This window comes from Zonotrichia leucophrys, chromosome 27 (genome assembly GCF_028769735.1).
Source record: "Zonotrichia leucophrys gambelii isolate GWCS_2022_RI chromosome 27, RI_Zleu_2.0, whole genome shotgun sequence".
NCBI classification, from domain to species: domain Eukaryota; kingdom Metazoa; phylum Chordata; class Aves; order Passeriformes; family Passerellidae; genus Zonotrichia; species Zonotrichia leucophrys.
In genome coordinates, this window is record NC_088196.1 from 2971806 (window position 1) to 2987631 (window position 15826).

General features: G+C 57.9%; 2 protein-coding genes across 5 annotated transcripts; both read right to left on the minus strand.

Annotated features, from left to right (window-relative positions):
• Nucleotides 1–1996: 1996 nt before the first annotated feature.
• On the minus strand, nt 1997–5895 carry LOC135458539 (amine oxidase [copper-containing] 3-like). Its single transcript, XM_064733741.1, has 4 exons — nt 4273–5895; nt 3894–4179; nt 3096–3225; nt 1997–2953 (listed from the first exon to the last, which is right to left on the minus strand). Exons 1-4 carry the CDS (start codon nt 5840–5842, stop codon nt 2651–2653), a joined length of 2289 nt encoding a protein of 762 aa, XP_064589811.1. The 5' UTR covers nt 5843–5895; the 3' UTR covers nt 1997–2650.
• Nucleotides 5896–6772: 877 nt separating this feature from the next.
• AOC3 (amine oxidase copper containing 3) lies at nt 6773–15573 on the minus strand. 4 transcript variants are annotated; one of them, XM_064733743.1, is made up of 4 exons: nt 9452–9993; nt 8246–8531; nt 7929–8058; nt 6773–7379 (listed from the first exon to the last, which is right to left on the minus strand). In XM_064733743.1, exons 1-4 carry the CDS (start codon nt 9576–9578, stop codon nt 7095–7097), a joined length of 828 nt encoding a protein of 275 aa, XP_064589813.1. In that variant the 5' UTR covers nt 9579–9993; the 3' UTR covers nt 6773–7094. The 4 variants fall into 4 exon arrangements, with proteins under 4 accessions (XP_064589813.1, XP_064589815.1, XP_064589812.1 ...); XM_064733745.1 differs by lacking the exon at nt 9452–9993 and adding an exon at nt 15418–15573 and having other exon boundaries at nt 6791–7379; XM_064733742.1 differs by lacking the exon at nt 9452–9993 and adding an exon at nt 10494–12551 and having other exon boundaries at nt 6791–7379.
• Between the last annotated feature and the right edge of the window lie 253 nt (nt 15574–15826).

Genomic DNA, 15826 nt, shown 5'->3' on the forward strand with positions numbered 1-15826 from the left:
ATTTCACAGCGGAAAATGGGGCAAAAGGTGCTGGGGGTGGGGGCCAGCACTCCAATCCTCCAGGAAAATGTCACTGCAGGAAAACTGGGGCCATAGTGGGGAGAGAGCAGGAGGCAGGATGGGAGCAGCCAAAGGACAGAGTGGCTCAGCCCAGTATGCCAGTGTGTTTGTGCAGTGCCAGGTGCCCATGCCACTGCTCAGGGCAGTGCCAGAGGTGCCAGGGTCCACATGGTCCCTGCCCCGTGGGTAAATCCCCAGCCCCAAAGTCCCTGTGAGGAGCTGGGGCAGGGCAGGGCAGCAGGAGCTGTGTGGGCACTGCAGGTTCTGCATTCTGGCTGCTCTGACCATTGCTCTGGGCCCTGCTCATGCCCTGCAGGGATGTGCCCTAAAAATGGGCTGGTTTTCCACGGAAGGACTGGGGGAACCCAGTTTGTGCCTCAGCTGTGTGCCTGCAGTGGCCCAGCTGCTCTGGCACACGCTGTGCCCGTGATTCCCAAGGCTCTGGGTGCAGCCCTGGCCAGCACAGCACCAGTGGGTGCTGAACGTGCCATGTGGAGAGCCCGTGCTTGCTCCAGAACGTTCCCTGACAGCTGCAAGGTCCAGGCTGGGCTGTGGCAGCGTGCTCGCTGCGTCAGCACCACCCGTGTGGGCACAGGGAGCGGGCTGGGCACGACCTTCCTGCTCTGGGCACACCCCCGGGCACCCAGGGGCCACTGCAGGCCACACTGAGCCATGGCCTGAGCTGCCCCTGCTCCCCTCCCCTCTCCCGTGTGCTGCAGCAGCCTGAGCTGGCTCCCAGGGACACATCCACGGCCATGAGGGCTGTCCAAGCCCCTCTCAGCCTGTTCTTGCGGCTGCCCAAGCCCCTCTCACCACGTTCTTCAATCCCCTCTCAGCCTGTTCTTGCGGCTGCCCAAGCCCCTCTCAGCCTGTTCTTGAGGCTGCCCAAACCCCTCTCACCACGTTCTTCAATCCCCTCTCAGCCTGTTCTTGGGGGCTGCCCAAACTCCTCTCAGCCTGTTCTTGGGGCTGCCCAAACCCTCTCAGCCTGTTCTTGAGGCTGCTCAATCCCCTCTCAGCCTGTTCTTGAGGCTGCTCAATCCCCTCTCAGCCTCTTCTTGGGGCTGCTCAATCCCCTCTCAGCCAGTTCTTGGGGCTGCCCAAACCCCTCTCAGCCTGTTCTTGGGGCTGCCCAATCCCCTCTCAGCCTGTTCTTGGGGCTGCCCAAACCCTCTCAGCCTGTTCTTGAGGCTGCTCAATCCCCTCTCAGCCTGTTCTTGAGGCTGCTCAATCCCCTCTCAGCCTGTTCTTGGGGTTGCCCAAGCCTCTCTCAGCCTGTTCTTGGGGCTGCTCAATCCCCTCTCAACCTGTTCTTGGGGCTGCTCAATCCCCTCTCAGCCAGTTCTTGGGCTGCCCAAACCCCTCTCAGCCTCTTCTTGAGGCTGCTCAAACCCCTCTCAGCCTGTTCTTGAGGCTGCTCAATCCCCTCTCAGCCTGTTCTTGGGGCTGCCCAATCCCCTCTCAGCCTTTTCTTGGGGCTGCCCAATCCCCTCTCAGCCTGTTCTTGGGGCTGCCCAATCCCCTCTCACCACGTTCTTCAAGCCCCTCTCAGCAGGTTCTGCACAGACCCAAGCACTACAGCGAGGGGATGGACACCCACCGTGCCCCCAGGGATTCTTTAGTGAGTGTTTGGTGTCTGCAGCCGTGTGCCAGGGGTGGCACTGACCTCACCAAGCTCCTTGGCGTCCCCATGCCAGCCTGGCACGGTGGGAAGGGGCTGCACATGCAGCTGGGGTGTGGAATCAAGGGTCCCCACACAGGGGGGCTGAGCAGGCTGGGCAGCAGCCAAGCCCAGAACTGATTAACACAGCTCAGAACAAGTGTTAAACATTAACTGCCCTGTTTGCTCCATATTCCCTGGCAGGAACCTCCTGCCAGCACCAGGGTTCAGGAGCATCGCCAGGACAACCCACACAGCCGTGCCAGGCACTGTGCCAGGCTCTGGGGCTGCCCCACAGCGCTGGGAGCCCCTCAGAGCTGAGCCAGGACCTTCCCTAAGGGGCTTCAGCAGGAGACAGAGCAGCAGCCAGGGGTTTGTTCAGGAAAAGCACAGAGTGCCCGTTTATTGGGAAGGGCACACGCAGGGCAGTGCCCAGCCCGGGCTGTGCCCATCCAGAGGCTCAGCCTGGGCTCCTCCAGCAGCCTCTGAGCGAGCCCAGGGCAGCACCTCCCTCTGCAGAGCCGGCCCTGGTGCTGCAGTGGCCGGGGAGGAGGTTTGGGGCATTCCACAGCAGCTCCACACCACTCACTGCTGCCACCGTGGGCAAACCTCGGCTGGAGCCCAGCCCCAAGGGCCGCTGCAGCTTTGTGCTGTGGCCAGCACTGTCCCCGGTGTGCACCAGTGATGGGAAGGAGGTGGAAACTCCATCCCAGAGGAGGGGAGTTCACCCCACAGTTCACAGGGTGAAATAAAATCACTCCCAGGCGCTGCTTTTCAGAGGCTTTGGGTCCTCCCTTGCTGCAGTGCTGAAATGAGGACTGAGCTTCTCCCAACACCTGACCCCGAGCACACGACAGCCTGGGCAGGGTGGGGCAGCTCCTGGTGTGGGACAGAGACCCCCTGAGTGCCCCCCCAGCCGCCCCTGGCCCATCAGAGCCCCCCCAGGGGCGGTGCCAGGCTGAGGTTGAGGAAGCCCCCGAAGTGGAAGGGGGGCAGGCGGGGGGCACAGGCGGCAGCAGAGGACAGGCAGGCGAGGGGGTTGTCCCCACACGCCCCAGCATCCTGCTCGCTGCTCAGGTACACACTGTCAGGGGAATCCACTGAGGGGTCCTCGCTGAAGTAGTTGTAGGGCCTCAGGAAAAAGCCAACACTGTTCCCCACGGTCACTGTGTTGGGGATGTCTTCAGCATGAGGGACGTGCAGGAACCCCACAGTGATCCAGGCCACCAAGTCCTGGAGAAGAGGAACAAAAACATCACTGAGGCTGAGCAGGGCTCTGCCAGCCCAGCAGCTGCTCAGGCTGGCTCTGGGACAGGAGCAGAGGTTCTGAACCCACAAGGTTCAGCTTCTCCCCACCCCAGGAAGCCCAGCTCACCTGGTTGGTGATGGTCTCGTTGTTGATGAAGTCAGCAAAGGCCACAGTGGGCGTCCAGGGGTCGTTCTGGTTGTAGACGCTGGTGCTGGCGGGCTCCTCCTCCTTCCTCCTGGTGACAGCCAGCTGGTACCTGCCAGCACAGGGTCACAGGGGCTTGTCCATGCCAGCCATGGCACTGCCAAACTGGGGCTGGGCATCCCTGGTGTGCCCTGGGGCGGGGAGGGAAAGGGCCAAGAGGCAGAAATGGGCAGCACCCCAGCATCTCCAAGCTTTGTGGGGAATCCCTTGCTGCCTGTGGCTTTTCCAGCATGGCTGGGACACGGATGGATCCAGGTGCAGATGCTGCCAGTCAATGCCCAGAGCACTCCCCTAAGCCACAGCTGCTCCTGCCCCACACAGACATCCCCAGCATGAGCTCCATAATCTCACCCTGGCACTGGGACTGCTCTGTGCTGATCCCAAGCATTTTCCAAAAGGCATTCTGTCCTCGTGGGAAGGTATCACAGCCTGGCAATGCCAGTGCTTCCCTGAGGAATTCCTTCTGCAGCCTACTGCCCCTCAAAGGCAAAAACACATGGGGCTGCTCTAAATTAGTCTGACATGGGGTCAGACTCCTGCCTGTGACCTACCATGAGCAGATGTTATTGAGCAACAGCTCAAGGAAATTTCAGAGCCAAAAACTACTCATGTTTGCTTTAACCCTTTGTTTTACCCTTCCCTGCAGCCTGCTGCGGGCCTGCCCAGGGGTGAGAACCTCCCTCCACCAGGAGCAGAAGCTGCTGAGGCCTCAGCACCCACCTGCCCCAGCTGACAGAGCGCTCCATGGAGCTGTTGGTGGGCAGGTGCTTCCCAGCAAAGCTGATGACCTGGATCCTGTAGCTGCGTGGGTGTCCCCACCTGTTGGGATTGGGGCTGACAAAGGAGAGGTAGCGGGGCAGGGGGACATTGAGTGGGAATGCTGCCTCATCCTCCCTCTCCAGCCTTTCCCTGCGGAGGTGCGGCCGCTCAATGGTGTTCTGTGCGCTCCAGGGATCTTTGACAAACTCATACTCCATGTCCTGGCTCTCCAGGGAGTTCAGCTGCCCTGTGAAGCAGAAGAGAAAACCCTCTAACAAGCTCTGCACCCCACAGAAGGCCACAATAACCCACAGCCATGCACAAAGTTGGCCACACCTACCATCAACATCCAGGTCCACCTTGTAGTGGATGTGGTGGATGTGCATCGTCCCCAGCGTGTGGGGCCCAACCCTGTTGCCATAGTCAGTGCCTCGGCCATGGAGGAAGGAGGAGCTGATGTAGCCCGTGGCGTGCACCCTGACCTCCATGGCCCCGTTGGCGTGGAACATGAAATCCCAGATGTAATCGTAGTTGATGAGCGTGGAGATGGTGCGGATCACCAGCGCGTTCCTCCGCAGCCCGCCGTAGTAGAAGGACTGCGAGTCGGAGAAGTGGCGCCTCAGAGGGAGGGCAGAGTCGTGCTCAAAGATGCAGAGGGAGTTCTGGTTGGTTTTGGGAGTGTTTGTCTCTGCCAGGTAGTGCCTGTCCACGTAGGTGGCCGTGTAGGGGCAGTCCAGGCCCCGCACCAGCTCGTAGGCGAACCTGCCGATGCCGAAGCTGCCGTCCAGGTAACGGGTGGACATTCCCCCGGGGCAGTTGGAGCCGTACAGGGCTAAGGCTTCCTGCAGGCTCAGCTCATAGACAATCCTCTCCCCACGGTACCTGATGTCGAAGAGGCGCGGGCCAGTGTTGGGGTTCATGCCAAAGGCGAAGCTCCAGCCCTGGAAGGTGACGTGGTTGTTCCTGACGCTGTAGCGGGGACCCTGCGGCTCAAACTGCAGCGGGGCCGGGGGCCCAGGAGGGCGCCGGGGCTTCATCGAGCCCAGCACTGCATCAGCCTGGGGCTGCTTCAGCCTGACCACCTCCAGTGCACCAGCCACGAACTCCTGCTCCAGATCCCCCATGCTGGCAAAGTAGCGGCCGTTGTAGAAGACTTTGCGCAGCTGCCACCGGGACACGTGCAGGTCCCCGTGGTCCACCAGCACCTCCAGCCCCACCGGGGACAGGTAATAACCAGTGCCAGCCACGTTGTGGAAAAGAACAAACCAGGTGACACGATCCCCAGACTTGAATCCCCGTGGGGCCGTGGTGAGGGGGACCAGGTCGGTGCCATCGGAGTCACAGCAGGCGGTGAGGAAGAGCGGGGCCTTCTTCAGCTCCCTGTGGATGAGGGCGTTGATGTCGGCGTACTCCCTGCCCGTGACGGGCCTGCGGTGGTAGGGCAGCTTCCCCCCGTACCTGCGCACCGTCACGTCCCGGTGGTACGCCGGCCCCGGCAGCGGCCCCACCACCAGCTCGGTGATGTTGGGCTCCGGCTGCTGCCCAAAGTACAGCACAGCCAGAGCCTCCCGGGGGGGACGGGCCCCGCCCGAGTCCAGGAACCGCAGCACCTCTGCCTTGGCGGGCACCTGCACGTCCAGCCAGGCGATGCAGTTCTCCGAGGGCTCGGCCCGCCACGCCTCCACCAGCGGCACCCCGAGGTGGCCCCGCAGGTACCGCACCACCTGCGACATCTCCTCGGCTGTCAGGTCAGCAAACACCAGGCTCTGCCCGTCCTCTGGGTCCTCCTGCTCCGGGGGAAGGCTCTGGCACGTCCTGGGGCTCCTTTCCCTGGTCAGCAGCACGCAGACCAAAGCGAAGATCGTGGCTAAGGCCAGACCAAGCAGGATGAGCACGGTTTTGAGGCTCATGCCTGCTGAGGCACTGAGTGCTCTCTCTCAGTCTGGCAGGACACGTTTCCAGCTGTGCAATCCTCCCAGCCACTCACTAGAACAAGGGGCTGGGTTTATTTTCCTCCCCTGTTTCCTCAGCAGGGAGCAGCCCCTGGAACTCGCAGGGAGGGTGCAAGGGGACGCTCTCACACATTGCCAGGATTTGCTGGGAACCATAAAAGGCAACTATGCTCTGCTTCCCTAGAGGGCCATCATTTTAAGTAATGTTTGTACATCTGTCCTTCCCCTCAGGTCCCAGATCCTACACTGCAGAGCTTGGAGAGGATGGATGCAGTTGTTTAGGGGAAATAAGCACATTCTCACTTCTCCTCTTTCTCTTAACCCCACAGATGCTGGGCAGGCTGTAGAGATAAACTTTTCCTGTGCAGAGCAGTGTTAAACACATCCTGACACAGCCCTGCCAACATCCCCATGGTCCTGCAGCCAGCAGGGAGGGGACAGCTGTGTCACCTTGTGAAGGTGCCCACTGGTCCTGAGTTACAGCCTGGCACAGACAGGGCTGTGAGGAGGGGAACAGGGGCACCAGAGCCCAGCCTGGCAAACAGGCAGTGGCACAGCATCACCAGCTGCCATCAAAGGTGAAACCATTAAAGCCATGAAATCCCTTCCTGCAAGGTCCTGCCCAGATCCCTCCCTTGTGCCCAGCATTGAGGGCCTGAGAGCCACAACCAGTCCTGGCCATGACCCAACCTCCCCACAGCAGCCACAGGGCTTGGTGCCAGCACCCACATCCACCCCAGCTTGTCCCTCCTGCCTCCAGCTGGACATCCCCGTGCCCAGACAACACCCAGAGCCACGCTGGGCTGGTTTGTGGGCACAGGAAAGATGGCAGAGAGCAGCACCATTCCCCAGGAGATGCTGCTGTAAGAATGAGACACTTGAGAGCATTGGACCAGCACCATTTTCATTATTTTAACCTGAGATATGCACTACACAGCACTTGCTTCTACAGCAGAGGAACAGGATTCTCTCCTGGCTTTCCTCTGGCAATAGACTCAAATTCAGGAATTACAGATAACATAGACTTCCATCTCACATCCTAGTAGGAAAATCATGTTTCCCTTTTCAAGAGCACTATTTCAAAAGCAATGATAAAACGTGAAGTCACTGGACAACTGAAAATTGAGACAACTTCACTAAAAAGCTGAAAACTGGAGACAGAACAGTCAGCCTGGTGTCTCTGCCCACATCTCCTCACCATCCTGTAGCATCAAATCCTGCTCATATTTGGAAAACCATCAAAAGTGAACGGGGGGAAGTTTGGCAAACAGGAGGCAGTTTTGGGCAAGCAGGCAAGAGGGTTGATTTCACATGCTGTAAAGTCCTGCTCGCTGGTGAAAAACACACCATCCTGGGAGTATATAGAGGGGTCCAGGTCATAGTAGTTGTAGGGCCTCAGGAGAAAACCAACGGAGTTTCCCACGGTCACGGTGTTGGGAATATCCTCAGAGTGTGGGATGTGCAGGAAGCCAGCAGTTATCCAGGCTACCAGGTCCTAGGGAAGAGCCACAAGCCCAGGGTTACTTCAGAAGCTGCAGCAGCAGTGGCCAAAATACACGTGGGGCAGTGGGGAGTGACAGAAGGGAAGGAGGGGGACCCTGATGGGCACCAGCCATCTCTCACACACCAAAATCCCCTTTCCTGGGAAAGAGCTCCTCCCTTCCCCAAAGACCTGCCACAGAATCACAGAATTTCTAGGTTGGAAGAGACCTTTTAGATCATTGAGTCCAACCCAGCTGCAGCCATGGCTGCAGATATCCACCTAGTGGAAGGATTCTTGCTTTGGCCTCCATGGCCTCACAACATTTTCATGATGTTTTGCCAGCATTTCTCCACAGGGAGAGACAAACTTCTGCTCTGCACACACTCTCTGTGTTCTCTGACCAAAGGACCAAGCAGACACACAGAGAAGGGGATGCCCAAACCCACTGCGCTCCCAAAGCTGGGCCCATTGTCCCAGGGGTGGTGCTGGAGTCTCTCTGCTCCTTGGGGCTCCATTGAGCCTTGGCTGGGTGTCACATTGAGCCCAGGGAGCCCAGCTCACCTGGTTGGTGATGGTCTCGTTGTTGATGAAGTCAGCAAAGGCCACAGTGGGCGTCCAGGGGTCGTTCTGGTTGTAGATGCTGGTGCTGGTGGGCTCCTCCTCCTTCCTCCTGGTGACAGCCAGCTGGTACCTGAGGACAAGAAAAGAGAGGGGAGCAGCCCCCCGAGGCAGGGCACAGCTAAATCAACTCCTGAAGGCCTGCAGAGCCCAGAATTGTGCTTCCCTGTGCCTCCCATCCAGGCCATCCAGCAATCCTTCCCAGCTGGCAGGGCTGAGGGGCTCTCTGGAACCTGCCCTGCCAGGCAGAGCAGCCTGACCTTGCCCAGCTGATGGCCCTCTCCATGGAGCTGGCCTCAGGGATGTGGTCTCCTGCAGAGCTGGTGATCTGGATCCTGTAGCCACGCTGGTGGCCCCACTTGTTTTTGCTGTTGGCAGCAAAGTAGATGTATCTGGGCATCTTGGAGTGGAGCAGGAAGGCAGCCTGGTCTTCTGTGTCCAGGACTTTCCTGGTGAGCCGTGGCCTCTCTATCTGCTGCTCTGGGCTCCAGGGAGCCTGGGCCATCTCAAACTCCATGTCCTGGGCCATGAGGGAGTTTTTCACCCCTGTGAAGCCAAAACAAAGTCGCTGAGGAGAGTCCCCACAGTGCCCTGCTCCCCAAGGACACCACAGTGCCTGCTCTCCCTGCACCCTGAGCAGCCCAGGAGCAGCTCTGCAGCTCCCCATGCCATGACAACACCATGTGTGGATCTGTGGCTGGACACTTGTCCAGGCTGGGCAGCACCACTGGGCAGCAGAGACAAGAGGGGACAAGGGATGAGCCTCACCCCAGGGCAGAACAACAGGTTTGCCTCCCATTTTCCTCCCTGTTTGCCTCCACAGCCTAATTAACAAGAGCACGAGCTTTGTTAGTGCTCATCCTGCAGAGTGGAGGCCCCTGGAGCAGCCTGGGTGCTGCACACATCACAGACAAGAGCAGTGTTGTGCTGCCCTCAGGCCCTGCCACAAAGAAGGGACATGGGCCCAAGGTTTGGAGCAACAGCAGCAATTCAACCTGGGGATGAGGTGGCAAAGAGCATTTGATGGTCAGTGACTGTGAGTTCTGGCAGAGGGGATATTGCTCAGAACCTTCTGCCTGTCCCATCATTAAACCCCTCTGTGTTCTGCTCCTTTAACACATGAGTTCTCAGCTTCCATAAAAACCATTTCAGAGCTGAACTTGTGGCCATCTGTGAAGGTCTGAGCCCCACAGAAGATGATCCAGGGACAGCTGAACTCTTTTCCTTTCTTTTTCTCACATGAACAAAACTTCTAAGGGCACACCTCCCCTGGCAGTATTAACAGTGACAGTCTGATGTCATCTGCCTTCTCCCCGTTCCTGCAGTTCTGCCACCTCCCCACTGCAAGCACACCACCCTGCCCCACAAGTGGGAAGGAAAACCTGTATAACCACCAAAAAAGTAAAGTTCTTTGAGAAGTATTTGGAGACTACTTTTCCAAAAGCAGAGATGAGATCCAGACCTACCTCCCACATCCAAGTCCACCTTGTAGTTGACAAAATGGGTGTGTAAGGTGCCCAGGGAGTGCTCCCAAAGCCTGTTGCCATATCTCAGGCCATCCCCATGGAGAAAGGATGAGCTTGGGTACCCCATGGCCTGCACCTTGCCCTGCAGGGCCCTGTTCTGGTAGAAGATGAGTCCCACACATGGTCATAGTCACCCATGGTGGTGATGGAGCGAAGCACCAGAGTGGTGTCACCACCTGAGGCTGAGCATCCCTGAACATCCAGCACTCACTGTGAGCAGGGGCTGCTCCTGGGCTCCAAACCCTGTGCAGACATCCACAGCCAGACTGTGGCTGCACAGGGACCTCGCTGGGTGGCTGCAGTGCCTTCACAACTCAGGATTGAGTGTTCACAACTCAGGATTGAGTGCTCCCCCAAGAGAAGAAGGGGAGGGATCTGCAGGAGCTCAGCCCCAGGAGCACCAGGAGAGCTGCCCTGCTTTCCATGGGGCAGTGAGACACCAGGAGGATGTTCCCAAGGGAGAAGCAGTGCCAGGAGCAGCAGCAGGCTCTGTAAAGCAGGCTCACTGTGGTTGTGCTCAGACAGGGCCACCTCCCCGTCTGCCCGCCCGTGCCTATGGCAACACACCCCGTGCCAGACGGGAGGCCTCAAGGAAACACAAACATTTTTCAGCTGCTACCTTTCATACTTTCCCTGAGCTGAACACAGAGCTCCCAGAAACTCCCACTGCTTTCCACCCAGTGACCTTGACAGACTGCTTTATGTATCGAAAAACAATTTTGCAATGAAAGAAGAGGTTAGGAGAATAAAGAAGCAGAGTTCTGATGTCAGTTGTTAGGGATTGTATGGACAAGGAGGCAAACCTCAAAGCATTAGCCTTTTAAGCTAAACAAAGAGGGTTTCCCCCCTTCTTAATGATATGCCTCAACCAAACCCTAGCCCCTGATTTTTTATCATGCTCACTTCATGACTCACTTTTTCTTTAATTATCCAACCCAAACTTCAGAACAATGGCAGACATTAAAAGAAGATCCAGACCTACCTCCCACATCCAAGTCCACCTTGTAGTTGACAAAATGGGTGTGTATTGTACCCAGGGTGTGCTCCCAGAGCCTGTTGCCATATCTCAGGCCATCCCCATGGAGAAAGGATGAGCTCGGGTACCCTGTGGCCTGCACCTTGCCCTCCAGGGCCCCGTTCTGGTAGAAGATGAAGTCCCACACGTAGTCGTAGTTGCCCACGGTGGCGATGGAGCGAAGCACCAGAGCCGAGTTCACCAGCCCCCCGTAGTAGAGCGACTGCAGGTTGGAGTAGTGGCGCCTCAGAGGCGAGCCCAGGTTCTGCTCAAAGATGCAGAGCGAAGCCTTCCTCTTCTTGGGCCTCAGGCTGTCAGACAGAGAGACGGTGTCCACAAAGGTGGCCAGGTAGGGGCAGTCCACCCCTGGCACCAGGGGCGAGGTGTAGCGCCCCAGGCCGAAGCTGCCGTCCATGTAGCGGGTGGACATCCCCGCCGGGCAGTTGGAGCCGTACACGGACAGCGCCTCCTGCACGCTGATCTCGTAGGCAACCCTCTCCCCCTTGTGTCGGATGTCAAACAGCCGCAGGCCCCGGCTCACGCTCATGCCAAAGGCGAAGCTCCAGCCCTGGAAGAGCACCCGGTTGTTCCTGACTCTGTAGCGGGGACCCTGCGGCTCGAACTGCAGCGGGAACGGCGCGGCCGCGGGCGCTCGAGGCTTCATGGAGGAGAAATCGCCGTCCCTCGGTGCCCTCCTCACCTTCTCCACGCTGACCCGGCCCTGCACGTAGGCACTCTCCAGCTGCACCATGTCCCTGTAGTACTGCCCGTTGTAGAACACCCTGCTCACCGCCCACTGGGAGATGTCCAGGCTGCTGTGGTCCACCAGCACCTCCAGCCCCACGGGGTGCAGAAAGAACCCGCTCACATTCTGGAACAGCACAAACCAGGTGACCCTGTCCCCAGACTGGAAGCCACGGGGAGCAGCCGCCACGGTGGCAAGGTTGGCTCCATCATACTCCATGACTTGCTGCATGAAAGCTGGAGCTGAGGGGAACACTTGGCTCTTCAGGAACCGCCCGATCTGCTTGTACTCCACAGCCAGCGTGGGCCTGCGGTGGTAGGGCAGCTTCCCCCCGTACCTGCGCACCGTCACGTCCCGGTGGTACGCCGGCCCCGGCAGCGGCCCCACCACCAGCTCGGTGATGTTGGGCTCCGGCTGCTGCCCAAAGTACAGCACAGCCAGAGCCTCCCGGGGGGGACGAGCCCCGCCCGAGTCCAGGAACCGCAGCACCTCTGCCTTGGCGGGCACCTGCACGTCCAGCCAGGCGATGCAGTTCTCCGAGGGCTCGGCCCGCCACGCCTCCACCAGCGGCACCCCGAGGTGGCCCCGCAGGTACCGCACCACCTGCGACATCTCCTCGGCTGTCAGGTCAGCAAACACCAGGCTCTGCCCGTCCTCTGGGTCCTCCTGCTCCGGGGGAAGGCTCTGGCACGTCCTGGGGCTCCTTTCCCTGGTCAGCAGCACGCAGACCAAAGCGAAGATCGTGGCTAAGGCCAGACCAAGCAGGATGAGCACGGGTTTCAAGTTCATGCCTGCGGCTGGTCCAGCAGCATTCAGAGACTTTCAGAGCAGGCTTTCCAGCTCCTGCCTCTGTCAGTGTATGCTGCACTGGATGGATTAGCAGAGAAAGTACAAAAGACTGGGAGAGGCTAGGGGAGGAGATCTGAAACCCTTGGTGACCAGAAAGGGCAGATCTCCTCTCAGCTGCAGCCTCTCCGGTCCTCCTTCACGGCAGTGCCCTGAAAGAACTTGTGGAGATGTAGGGTCAGTGACTCAGACAAGTTCCACATAATTCCGTTGCTTTTTCGGTCCAGCCTGCTTTCCTGAGGCTGCCTGTAAAAACGGAGACTCTGCAGCCAGCCTGAGGTGGCTGTGACCACTGTGAGGCTCTGACAAGCTGGGAATTGTTGCCACACTGTACAATTTCACCTCTTTACAAGTCACCGATTTTCCTTGTTTATCAGCCTGCTTCCTTGTAAACATTCCCCCTGGCAACACCATTGGAGTTACTTTTTATTTAATTTTTTTCAGTCTTCCACATGGAAGCCTTTGCTGAAAACACATCCTCCTGTGTAGCAGTAGAAAAATTTGGCAGGCATGGAGATGTAGCTCAGGATGAGAATCAGGCACCAAGGTGCTGTGAACAACCAGCTCTTAGAACAGCTCTGAGCCAATGAATCCCCAGCACTGCACTGCCACAGGATCACCCAGCCTTTGTCTCTGCCTCCAATTCAGATAAATTGAGGTGCAGCTTCCTAGAGGCTCCCCCAAGGAGAGAAGGACCCTGAACCTGCCCCTGGCAGCAGCCGAGGGCAGTGCCTGCTGTCAGTGCCCAGGCTGGGCAGCCACATCTGCCCTGTGCCACCCCAAGGCCATTCCCTGCTCCCACAGTGCTGCTCACAGCCCTGGCAGAGCAGGAGGACCTGGTGCTCCCTCCTGCCACGCAGCAGATGCTCGGGGTAGACAAGACTCACCAGCCTGGCTCCAGGCCCAGAGCTGGTGCTGAGCAGGACAAGGCATCCAAGAGAACCAAGGCTGGAGATTCAACCCAATATTTCCACTCCTGCTGCCAGCCTCACCTCACCTCACCCTCGTCTTCTCCTCCTTGCATCAGTTTCCTGATGGGGCACAGCACCCACCAGCCCCTGGCTGTTCCTCTGCAGCAGATCCTGCCTGGCTCAGCCCCCCTGTGCTCAGCCACCAGGCTGGGAGGCAGAAGGGCCACGTTGCTGTGGGACACACTCCATCATCCTCACCACCCTGGCAGCCTGAGCCTTCCTCAGGGCAGGCTGCAGCTGTGCAGGCCAGGGACACACTCATTGTGTCTGTGCCAGCACACAGGGCTCTGCCTCTGCAGCCAGGAGAGCCTCAGAGCCTCAGCTCTGCTTCATGTGGCCACAGAGCCAGGAAAGGGGCTCACTGCTGCACTGACACAGCAATGGGCAGGGACAGCACAGGAGAGGAGAGAGAGGAGAAAAGGAAGAGAAAGGAGAGGAGAGGAGAGGAGAGGAGAGGAGAGAGAGAGAGGAAGAGAGGAGAGGAGAAGAAAAGAGGAGAGAAAGAGGAGAGAGAGGGAGGAAGGAGAGAGGAGAAGGAGAGAGAGAGGAGAGGAAGGAGGAGAGGAGAGGAGAGGAGAGGAGAGGAGAGGAGAGGAGAGGAGAGGAGAGGAGAGGAGAGGAGAGGAGGAAGGAGAGAGAGGAGAGGAGAGGAGAGGAGAGGAGAGGAGAGGAGAGGAGAGGAAGAGGAGAGGAGAGGAGAGGAGAGGAGAGGAGAGGAGAGGAGAGGAGAGGAGAGGAGAGAGAGGAGAGAGAGGAGAGGAGAGGAGAGGAGAGGAGAGGAGAGGAGAGAAAAGAGAAGAGAAGAGGAGAGGAGAGGAGAGGAAAGAGAAGAGGAACCACGGCTGCACGAGACACAGCAGCCACAGTGGCAGAAACACCTGCTCTCATCAGCTCCCAGCAGCAGAATCAAATGTCTCTGAGTAACCCCAAACAAGGCAAAGCAGCACGGATTTCCAGTCAGGTTTCAAGGATTACCTGGGGTGAGGCTTGGCAGACAAATTCCCTTTTGGTTTTGGCCTGGAACATGGTGCCCATTTCACTTGGAGCACAGAGCAGCAGCTCTGCTGTCCTGGTCCAGCTCTGGAGCACAGCCAGGACATCCCTGCTGCCTCCCAGGAACAGGACAAGTGTTCTGCTGCCACAAACACCAGCACAGCCAAGGTGAGACAGCAGCAGAACCCCCATGGGTGCAGGACAAAGCTCAGTGGACCTTTCCTTTGAGAAGCACACAGAGATTGTTCAGGTTTGGCTTCACCCCTTGCATCTGCAGCTCCTCAAAGCCACTCAGGCTCAGGCTGCAATTACAGAAGGGCCCTTTCCAAGCAGCACAGCAGTAGTTTAGGAAAACTCCACAGGCCTTCCTGCCCCACAAATCACAACTCAACCCTGCAGCTGGGCTGAGAGAAATCCAGAAATAGACTGTGGGAACACTCCTGGTTCTCTGCATGTTGGGGGCTTGGAAAGAAAAGAGAAACCCTAATCTGTACTGACATCCCCATGGCAAAGCAACCACAGCACACACCCCAGGGCTGCTGGATAAGGATGGAGCTCTGCACTGCAGAGCCTGTGCCATGGAGGCCCTGTCTGATAACAGGTTTTTTAGTACTGTCTGCTTCTGCTGGACTTTTCCAGCTCTGTTTCAGAATAAACAAAACAACCCTAAAATGCACCTTCATCTTGCAGTAGGAATTTGAGGAGTAATTAACTAAGTCTGCAGAGCCAGAACCTGTGCCAATAGCTGCCTGATGGAAATGAGGGATCTTTGGGGGCCACACACACACACCATGGAATTGCTCTCCAAAAGGAGCCTGCAGCAGCTCAAAGCTAACCTAGAATTAAAGAAATTGCACGTCTCTGTAACTTGTAACTTGTTTATGACCTGCTCAGTGCACGTACTGCTGCCCACATGCCAGTCCCCATCACTGACCCACATCCCATGGAGAACTCACATCCTCCCCATGTTTTATTCGGGCTATTTTGGCTAAACTCATGTTTTATTTTGGCCGCATGGCTGCTTTTAGGCACTGCCCATCTGATATTTGCTAAATTGCCCACGCTCCCCAAACATAGCAAGGGAGAGGGGAGTGCTGTTTTTCACGCACACACAAAGGTAGAGGTGGCAAAAATAGCATCTGAAATTTACTGAAACCCAAACCAGATGCAGACAGGTTTTGGCTTGGGGAAACTCAGAGACAATTAACTGTGACAGCTGGGGAAAGGGCACAGGAGGAAAACCCCAACACTCCTAAACAGAGTCAGGAAAGCAAGGTTTGAGCAAGCCCCAAAGCAGAGCTCAGACTTTAGAAAGCTCCCACTCCCAATGCCTCACCTCAGGGGTCAGCTTATGCAAAGCACCACAGTGGGACCTGCCTGACCCTTGCTGCACTCCAGCTGTGCTGCTGAGCCATTATTCTCCTCCCCTGCATTCAGCTGGGATGCCTCAAGGGCTGGTGAAGCTGCACACTGCAGCTGCTCCCACAGATGAACCTCATTCCCTGCCAGCACCATTGTCCTGCATGCTCCATCCTCCCATGGCTCCATGAGAGCTCAGGTTTTTTGACTGTGGTGAGGAGGAGCCCCTCGTGCTGCAGCACACCAAATCCTGCCAGCAAGTCCTCCCTTTGGCCCTGGGATGTGTGTGCAGCCCAGTGCCCCCTCCCTGCATGGGCCAGGCACCTGCAGGGCTTTCCCACACTGCAGGAGCTTCCCTGCACAAGGGGCTGCTCCTGTTCCTGGGC